At 47.1% G+C, this 10507-nt stretch overlaps 1 protein-coding gene across 8 annotated transcripts in view; it reads right to left on the reverse strand.

Moving 5' to 3' along the window:
* The window catches only part of LOC110489787 (microtubule-associated protein 4), a 122134-nt gene that overhangs the window by 47466 nt on the left and 64161 nt on the right, over positions 1 to 10507 (reverse strand). For all 8 annotated transcript variants that reach the window (XM_036944051.1, XM_036944056.1, XM_036944049.1 and 5 more), the window contains one exon: positions 1553 to 2917. In XM_036944051.1, the coding sequence (XP_036799946.1) occupies positions 1553 to 2917 (1365 nt within the window). The remainder of the gene's footprint in view (positions 1 to 1552; positions 2918 to 10507) is intronic.

Here is a 10507-nt window from a genome sequence, read left to right on the forward strand (position 1 = left end):
CAGCTTATGTAGGCGACTCTACAGGGGGGTTCGGCTGACCTTCACTCAGCCCTCCTGGCCTTCGGAGAGAGCACACAGAGCACCAGGGGAGACCCAAGGGGTGCTAGCCAACATCTGGAGCTCTCAAACAAGTGTGCCCGTCTCCTAACACAACCTCTCTCTCAGTTCTGTTCTATATTCCACTCTCCTGTCCCAGTGTCCCCAGCTGCTTGGATTCAGCCCCAAGACACTTTTTGTTCAGCAACGTCTCACCCTGTCTCAAAGAGATTGCTTCACTGTGGTGCATTGCAACGCAAGACTTTCCCACAATTTATTTCCCACTAGGGATTAAGATGGGCAACCGGGATCCCGGGACTGTCCCAGGAACACTTCACATTTCCCCCCCCAAAAATGATGACAAGACCTGGGAAATTGCTAAATGTTTCCCCAATGTGGCACTGATGCAATTTCACAAAATACATAACGTGCGCAGCAGCAGATTAGCAAAAAATGTAATTGCACATTATCCAAACAGGTTGTTGCATGGAAGCCTTTAGAAGCCTCGAGAATATTTCCTTCACACAAAGTCGCCGTGCATTCAAAGCACACGCATTATTGACACGGACTGCACACGCGACCCGAATGAAGTTAATAAACCCTAGAGGAAACCTCTACAGTATAGCTTATAAAATAATGTGTGCCTCTTTGAGCTGTCATTGTGACTCTTTGGACAGTCACAAATTTGAACCCTGGCATAATGACCATATCTTGGTTCTAAACGCTTTAAATGGGAACTTCTGATTTTGCGATATTTCCTGGGCCTCTCAGGATTAATATGAATTATTCCCGTTATTGAAACTTGGTAGATTAGAAGGAAAATTTTGATCCCTATTTCCCACAATATATTCCCCAAAAAGATCAAGGAGATTTCTGACTCACCTGTTGGGGCGGCCGTCGTAGAGGCAGGACATGGAAAGAGAGAAGGAGACAATGAGAATCTGATTGGAGGGTACATTCATTCAGGCATGCTTTGGTTAGAGAGCGGTCATGCACTGCAGAGGTTTGGACAAAACATCCAGAGAACTGTTTAGAGGTTCCTCTCTGGAGGAAATGCTAGCTAAAGAGAAGAAGACAAGGAAACCAATGTTAATTCAACACAGAGGAGACAAAGACAAATCACGGAGGTCCAGTAGACACACACTAGACTGTTATCAGAGACACCTGGATACAGCAGGAAGGAAGAGAGGTCTAGTTATGAAACAAAGTGCCCGGGGAAACTGGTGACGCTGTGTGTGGTGGTTAGTAGCACACCATAGGGTTAATGAGAACACTCCAGCACTGCCCAGACGCAGCAGTGCCTTGTGGGTGAGAGGAAACCCCCCCCCCAAAAAGCCAAGCCCCTCGGACAGTGTATATTTTCGGGGAACCTGTATGTTAGTCAGTCAGGCTGTCTAGACTGGGCTATTGAGTCGGTCCCAGCCCAGTCTTGGCGCCACATGCCCATGCAAGGTACGGGGCTACTCCTCTAATCTTCCAATCCCCCTAGTGGAGAGCACATGCCACTGCAACAAACCTTCAGACATGGGGGCCACCACCACCAGGGGCTCCGTGAGTTCGGCAAAGCTGGGGAAGAAGGGCTTGGCAGCGGGGTTCAGACCAGACCCCGGGGAGGTGGGGCTTTTGGTGGAAGAGGAGGAGGGGGACTTCGTGGGTATATTCTGTGATGGGGATTTGCCCTCCCTGGGGTGATATTCGGGTATGGTTTTGGGGGAGCGGAGGGGGGCTGGGCTGGGTGTGTCGAAGGCTAGGCCAAGCGGTAGTGGGCGCCCTGGAGTGATGTCACTGAACTCAAAGGAGTCGTTGTTGAAGTTGGAGTCATTGATGAGCCAGGAGCTGTCGGAGGGGGAGAAAGGGGGAGCGGTCGCTGTGAGCTCACTGAACTTCTCCAATGGGGGCAGGCCACGATCTGGTTGGCGGGTGAGGCTTAAACTTAAGGCATTTTTCATATGGACATCGTGCATGGGGGTGTCATGATCAAACACCACCTTGACACCCGACTCATGAACTGGGGAATCTAGGGGAAAGGTTGTGGAGAAAGCCTCTTTGGCATTGCCCATGCTAGCGTTCTCTGTATCCATTAGCAGGTCTTGGTAGCTAGCAGTGAATGGGTCTCCTGGACATGAGGCCATAGGGAAGGTGTTCTTGGGCGAGAAGTCTCCCTGACTGGTGGGCATGGAGACAGGGGCGGTAGGCAGGAGCTCACAGCCCAAGGCCGGTGGAGGGGAGGTGGGAGCTGTGAGAGAGAGCAGGTCCTGGGTGAGAGATGGAGGGAAGAGGCCCCCGTAGAACTCCTCACTGGCAGGACTCAGCCCCTTGTTGGAGTAGGGGTTCTCCAGGGGCTGGGAATGGGTGATGGGGGGCACTAGTTGGTCTAACACCCCTTCAGGGAGGTCATTGGCAGAGGAGGCAGAAGAGGGCACGAAGGGCTCAGCTGTGACTCCCCACTCTTCTGGAAGCTTCTTCCTGCTCTTGCCCCTCTTTCCCCTGCCTCCACTTCTCCCTGGCTCTTCGCGCTCCCAGCCTCCATCCATCCTGTCCCTGTCCTTGCGGGGGGAGACTCTGTGGTGGCCCTCTGACAGGGGTGTGTTTTCAGCCTGAGCCTCCGGGTGGTCCCTGTTCTCTACCAGGTCGTACACATCATCCCGGGGCCTCCTTTTCTTCTTCTTCTTCTGCTGTTGTTTGCGGTCGTTTCCTTCGTTGCTTTCCCTCTCCTCCCCCACCGCCGAGGCCTCTCGGAGGGGCCAGCCAGAGTCAGGGCGGTCCTCGGGGCTGGCCGCCAGGTGGCTGGCATGGCGACTGATCACTGTGGAGACGCTTTGGGTGAATGGCAGGTCGGTGGGAATGCAAGCCTCGTCTGGCCAGCCATCGCCCAGGGCACCTCGTGTGTGAAGAGGGAAGAGAGTTTAAAGCATGCATACAGTCGCTCTCCCTCTCTCATCTAGACAAAAGCGTGAACTTCAAAGGGCTCACTTACTTTGAAAACAAAACCAAGTTCAACAATGCAGTCTAAGAAATGAGAGTAGTAACAGATATTTTGTACATCTTTACAGCTGTAGACGCTTATTGATGGTCCATTCAATATAACTGAACTTTGGTAGTGTACGAGCTGCAATTTCAAATTTTGCCACTGAACACTCAAAATGCAACATAGGTGTCAAATCACTCATGCATCCTCATTGGCCCGTTGCCTCAGTAACCCCTGTGTGAATGAATAGTCCCACTGAGGGACTGGTAATACTGTGGCTTTTTGGCTGCTGACTCCGTGCTACCCTAGTGACATGCTGGTGTACTGAATGACATTTTAGGAGGAGGAGAAAGCTGTGTTACCTTCGTAGTGAGTAGGTGATTGAACTCAGCAAATACAAACAAAAACACAGCAATTTGGTCAAGTATACAGAAACAGGCACAGACCACACAGTTTTATAGTACAGTATAGGCATTGAAATGTTTGTGTACAGAGTGCTCTGAACGGTGCAACATCAATTGCTGTGCACTCTGTGAAGGCTCTGGTTGTCCCGCTTCTGACACCTCATTTGAATAAGGCGCGACATGCCACATTTTCTGGCCTATCCAGACAAAGGATACATTTCGTCTGCCTGTGAATCCTGCAGCTCCACCTACAATACGACTAGCGATTGGAGCAAAAACAGTCATCTTGCTGTGGTGTTCTTATATGGATTCAGAGCTCTCAACATGAAACAATACCAAACGATTTGGTGCGTAAAGCTGAAGTTGTAACGAGTCGACAGGCATTTGAATGTCTCTGCGCCGCTCAGAGGACGCTGGGCTGAAAATGCTCTGTCGTCAGTTATATGAAACAGTGCCAATTTTCTACTGTCACGAAGTATAATGATTTTTATTTCACAGTGATAAACAAGGTAAAATATTATAGTAAGTCAATTAGCATTTGATTGTTACTATATTTAGAATATTTACTTTTGTTAAATAGGAAAGAAATCCTATAGGATTTTCTATATTTTCATATTTTTATGATACAGTGTCTGTACTGTGTACTTGAACTGGTGTCCTCAAAAGGGAATACAACTCAGCAATTTATGACTATTTTTAACAGAAAGGTAAAAAGCATTACTACAGTTGGTATTGTTTAGGGCCCTGTCATTGTAAATAATTACTTTTGGGTATTCTGCTTAGGTGGATACAACATTTTGACATTAGATTTAAGGTAAATCGTGTTGTGATTAATATGGACTGTTCAGTCTAGCTAATTAAATTGTAGAGCCCCACGCTGCCAAGCTGCACGGGTAAGCCGTGCCGGTTCTGAGGAGAGGAGGAATGGAAGGAGGGAGCAATGGAGGACGAAGGGTTTTACAGGAAGTGATTAGCCAGTAAGGCTGGGCCACTTTGCCCCAGTTGTCTCTCTGGCCTTTTGAATACTGAAACTCCAAATGGAGCATCTCTTTATCAAATTTTCATATTTTACATTAACCAAGCACCACATGACAGAAACGGACCTAGTATGTTAGAGCAGAGACGAGAGACAATGCAGGAGCACTTAGAGCCGCTCCCTCAATGCTCTGGGGAGCTGTTGAAGCTGTTCCTGTGATGAACAGCAACAGATTGTCTTGGTAGCCGTCGTGGTTCTCTCCAAGTACCGAACCAGGGCGTGGCACCGTATCCCCAGAGCCCACAGGTTGCAGGTCTCCAGGGGTGTGACTGACTCCATGACTAATGTAGCACGACGGTGCTGTTCGGCACATATAAGGTCACTGCAGCACGATGGTGCTGTTCGGCATGTATAAGGTCACTGCAGCACTTCTACTCCACCAGGTTCCCAGCCCTTATCCTCACAACTCTGTTCAGTGCAGACACGCTTAGCTAGCGTGCTATGCTAATGTTCACACATGGGGAAACATGAGACACTCAACATAACCCTGACTTAGTTGTCATACATAAATACCTCATGACTTTTGTAGCAGAGGACGTTTTGTTTGTTAATGATCGCGGCAGTTGTTATTCTTCCCATGAGTGTCTCTGACAAGAGATGGTTGGTGAGTCATAGCAGGTCACTTTCCCCCCCTTCACCAGCAGGGGAGTCTTCCAGGGGTAAACATGAACGCAAGATGCATTCAGATATTGTACTGATCAAATGAGTTTCCCCATATCGAGTTCTAAATGACTCATTCTCTACACAGACAAGCTCTGGAGTTTGGAGTCAATTCTCCACAGGCAGCGTTGTGAAGTTTATCTTTCAGCCTCAGGCTTCCAATCGGTCTGCAGCTTATAACTTATTCAGTACCAGACTGTGCTGCGTGCCTTTAGTCACACGCACACGCACACACACACACACACACACACACACACAGCTACATGCTATTCCTACACAAGCATACTAGTGGAACCACCTACTGCAGGGGTAGGCAACTAGCCTGTGGGCCGATCGGCGTGCCAGAACATAATTATAATAATATGCACACTACAAATTGCCCACAACTAAGACTAAAAAGAGATTGTATTTGAAAATAACAGTAATTTCATACATTGAGACATGATCACATCTCACATATATTTTTTAAATGTTTTATTTATTTGATTAATTCCCAAAACACTTGGGGGGGCAAAAAATACACTTGCGGGACAGTTTTGGCCCACGAGCCGCCTGTTGCCGACCCCTAACCTACTGTGTAGTAGCATAACACTGGGCCTCAGCTGTGCTATAGCCATGTGGCCCCTGGGATGTTATGGGAATGCTATGTGACAATAGCCACAACATGATGACATACAGTATTCTATACCATCTGAGGTCTAACGGAGTGCAGGGTATTCCCAGCAGGGGCTATACCCAGTGAGCGGAGGGAGGCAGACACAGCTCTAGGTCTAATGGAGTGCAGGGTATTCCCAGCAGGGGCTATACCCAGTGAGCGGAGGGAGGCAGACACAGCTCTAGGTCTAATGGAGTGCAGGGTATTCCCAGCAGGGGCTATACCCAGTGAGCGGAGGGAGGCAGACATAGCTCAGCTCTAGGTCTAATGGAGTGCAGGGTATTCCCAGCAGGGGCTATACCCAGTGAGCGGAGGGAGGCAGACACAGCTCTAGGTCTAATGGAGTGCAGGGTATTTCCAGCAGGGGCTATACCCAGTGAGCGGAGGGAGGCAGACACAGCTCTAGGTCTAATGGAATGCAGGGTATTCCCAGCAGGGGCTATACCCAGTGAGCGGAGGGAGGCAGACATAGCACAGCTCTAGGTCTAATGGAGTGCAGGGTATTCCCAGCAGGGGCTATACCCAGTGAGCGGAGGGAGGCAGACACAGCTCTAGGTCTAATGGAGTGCAGGGTATTCCCAGCAGGGGCTATACCCAGTGAGCGGAGAGAGGCAGACATAGCTCAGCTCTAGGTCTAATGGAGTGCAGGGTATTCCCAGCAGGGGCTATACCCAGTGAGCGGAGGGAGGCAGACACAGCTCTAGGTCTAATGGAGTGCAGGGTATTCCCAGCAGGGGCTATACCCAGTGAGCGGAGGGAGGCAGACACAGCTCTAGCTTTAGCCCCCCTCAGTGGACAAGAGAGGGCATTAGTACAAAAGTTATATAGGTGCCCCGTGTGAAGATTCTCTACACAGGAGCGGAGTTGGGGGTCGGATTGGGTGATGAGCCCCAAAGGGGGTCCCCTCGCTGCTCTAAGCCCATAATCCCTCAGCCAAAACCCAGACCTCATCAACTGAACTGGGCATGAGATATGGAGGAGGGGTAGGGGCTGGCTGCCACTGGGTATACTGGCAAGGGGAGGTGGCACTGGGATGACACTATGTGGAGGAGACAAGTGGGGTGAGGGGACGGGCTGGGGTTGACAGATGGCATTGGCATTTAAGGATTTGTGGCAACACTCAACTCTTGGGCGGTATACCGTATAGAGAGGTATTCTGAAATACCCACGGTATAATTTTCAATACTGTCAACACCCCCCCCCCCCCCCACACCTTTTCCATTTTGTTACGTTACATACAGCCTTATTCTAAAAATGTATATATTTTTTTTAATACTCTTCCACAATACCCCATAATGACAACGGGTAAACAGGTTTTTTTTTATTTTTGAAAATGTATTAAAAATAGAAAACAGAAATGCCTTATTTACATAAGTATCCAGATTCTTTGCTACGAGACTCAAAATTGACCTCAGGTGCATCCTGTTTACATTGATCATCCTTGAGATGTTTCTACAACTTGGAGTCCACCTGTGGAAAGGCACACACCTGTCTATTTAAGGTCCCACAGTTGACAGTGCAAGTCAGAGCAAAAACCAAACCATGAGGTCAAAGGAATTGTTTGTTGAGCTCAGGGAAAGGATTGTGTTCTGGGGAATTTAAGGTCCCCAGGAGTTTGGAACCACCAAGACTCTAACTAGAGCTGGCCGCCCAGGCCAAACTGAGCAATCAGGGGAGAAGGGACTTGGTCAGGAAGGTGATCAAGAACCCGATGGTCACTCTGACAGAGCTCCAGAGTTCCTCTGTGGAGATGGGAGAAACTTCCAGAAGGACAACCATCTGTGCAGCACTCCACCGATCAGGCCTTTATGGTAGAGTGGCCAGACGGAAGCCACTCCTCAGTAAAATGCATATGACAGCCCACTTGGAGTTTACCAAAAGGCACCTAAAGGAGTCTCCAGACCATGAGAAACAAGATTCTCTGGTCTGATGAAACAAAGATTGAGCTCTTTGGCCTGAATGCCAAGCGTCATGTCTGGAGGAAACCAGGTACCACATATCACCTGCTCCAGAGCGCTCAGGACCTCAGATGGGCGAAAGTTCACCTTCAAACAGGACAACGACCCTAAGCACACAGCTGAGACAACACAGGAGTAGCTTTGGGACAAGTATCTGAATGTCCTTGAGAGGTCCAGCCAGAGCCCGGACTTGAACCCGATAAATCTCTGGAGAGAACTGTAAATAGCTGTGCAGTGAAGCTCCCTATCTAAGCGGACAGAGCTTGAGCGGATCTGCAGAGAAGAATTGGAGAAACTCCCCAAACACAGCTGTGCCAAGCTTAAAGCGTCATACCCAAGAAGACTCAAGGCTGTAATCGCTGCCACAAGTGTTTCAACAAAGTACTGAGTAAAGAGTCTGAATATTTATGTAAAGGTGATCTGTTTTTTAGTTGTAATACATTTGCAAACATTTCTAAAAAACTGTTTTTGTTTTGCTTGTATGCAGATTAATGAGGGGGAGAAAAACTATTAAATACATTTTAGAACAGGGCTGTGACGTAACAAAATGCAATGTATAGACATTTTTTTTGGGGGGGGGGGGGAAATAGTTGTTAAAGAAATACCTGCAGTGAACTTGTGGACTAGTTTAATAGATAAAGCAGATTGAATAATTTTTCGCCTGTTGCATTTTTTTCTCATTGTGAAGCAGTTCCCCAAAGTAGCTGATTGAGCCAGTTACATGGTATATTTTTTTATAAAGAGGGCAAGGAGCAAACAGGAGCTTTCGTGATGGGACAATCCAGTGTTGTGCAGCGCAAGGGAGGTGATCAAGTTATACTTTTAACTTTATTACTGTTTGCCAGCTAAATATATTTTAACTAAAAAGTTGAACTACCTAAGATGTGACAAATACATTCTCTCCAGCTCAGGGCTCCAGCTAAGTGGCAAGTTAGCAAGTGGTGATCAAGCTTCTTGGTTACAGCAGAGACCATCAATCCCCTCTTAGATCAAGATCCCTGCAGTCTAATATTTGTTTTGTGCATGCAGCAAACTTTTTTTTAGATAGTTGAACAACTTTCTGAGCTGGGGTGTCTATCCTTGCAATTTGTTTATGTTCACTTGCGTTTGTTACCATTTAGCTAGCGTCTGCTACGGTAATTCGCTAGTACTTTGTTAGAATTTTTTTTTTACCGTTTGGAAAGAAATAGTGCCCCCTTGTGTGCACTCACGGAAATACTGGAAACTGCCCAACCCTAACACCCTCTAGTGTGCACAATGGACTTCCACAAATGCCACACATACAAGCCAACACGAAGAGAGGCAGACCGACATACACATACAGTCGGACGTTTACATACACCTTAGCCAAATACATTTAAACTCAGTTTTTCACAATTCTTGACATTTAATCCTAGTAAAAATCCCTGTCTTAGGTCAGTTAGGATCACCACTTTATTTTAGAAATGTCAGAATAATAGTCGAGAGAATGATTTATTTCAGCTTTTATTTCTTTCATCACATTCCCAGTGGGTCAGAATATTACATACACTCAATTAGTATTTGGTAGCATTGCCTTTAAATTCTTTAACTTGGGTCAAACATTTCAAGTTGCCTTCCACAAGCTTCCCACAATAGGTTGGGTGAATTTTGGCCCATTCCTCCTGACAGAGCTGGTGTAACTGAGTCAGGTTTGAAGGCCTCCTTGCTCTCACACGCTATTTCATTTCTGCCCACAAATTGTCTATAGGATTGATGTCAGGGCATTGTGATGGCCACTCCAATACCTTGACTTTGTTGTCCTTAAGCCATTTTGCCACAACTTTGGAAGTATGCTTGGGGTCATTGTCCATTTGGAAGACTCATTTGCAATCAAGCTTTAACTTCCTGACTGATGTCTTGAGATGTTGCTTCAACATGTCCACATAATTTTCCTGCCTCATGATGCCATCTATTTTTTGAAGTGCACCAGTCCCTCCTGCAGCAAAGCACCCCCACAACATGATGCTGCCACCCCCGTGCTTCATGGTTGAGATGGTGTTCTTCGGCTTGCAAGCCTCCCCCGTGCTTCTACACCTGCATTGCTTGCTGTTTGGTGTTTTAGGCTGGGTTTCTGTACAGCACTTTGAGATATCAGCTGATGTACGAAGGGCTATATAAATAAATTTGATTTGATTTTTCCTCCAAACATAACAATGGTCATTTTGGCCAAACAGTTCTATTTTTGTTTCATCAGACTAGAGGATATTTCTCCAGAAAAGACCATCTTTGTCCCCATGTGCAGCTGCAACCCGTAGTAGTGGCTTCTTCCTTGCTGAGCGGCCTTTCAGGTTATGTCGATATAGGACTCGTTTACCTATGGATACTTTTGTACCCATTTCCTCCAGCATCTTCAGAAGGTTCTTTGCTGTTGTTCTGGGATTGATTTGCACTTTTCTCACCAAAGTACATTCATCTCTAGGAGACAGAAAGCATCTCCTTCCTGAGCGGTATGACGGCTGCGTGGTCCCATGGTGTTTATACTTGTGTACTATTGTTTGTACAGATGAACGTGGTACCTTCAGGCATTTGAGAATTTCTCCCAAGGATTAACCATACTTGTGGAGGTCTACAATTTCTTTTTCAGAGGTCTTGGCTGATTTCTTTTGTTTTTCTCATGATGTCAAGCAAAGAGGCACTGAGTTTGAAGGTAGGCCTTGAAATACATCCACAGGTACACCGCCAATTGACTCAAAATTATGTCAATAAGCCAATCAGAAGCTTCTAAAGCCATGACATAATTTTCTGGAACTTTCCAAGCTGTTTAAAGGC

This window comes from Oncorhynchus mykiss, chromosome 15 (assembly GCF_013265735.2).
Source record: "Oncorhynchus mykiss isolate Arlee chromosome 15, USDA_OmykA_1.1, whole genome shotgun sequence".
NCBI lineage: Eukaryota > Metazoa > Chordata > Actinopteri > Salmoniformes > Salmonidae > Oncorhynchus > Oncorhynchus mykiss.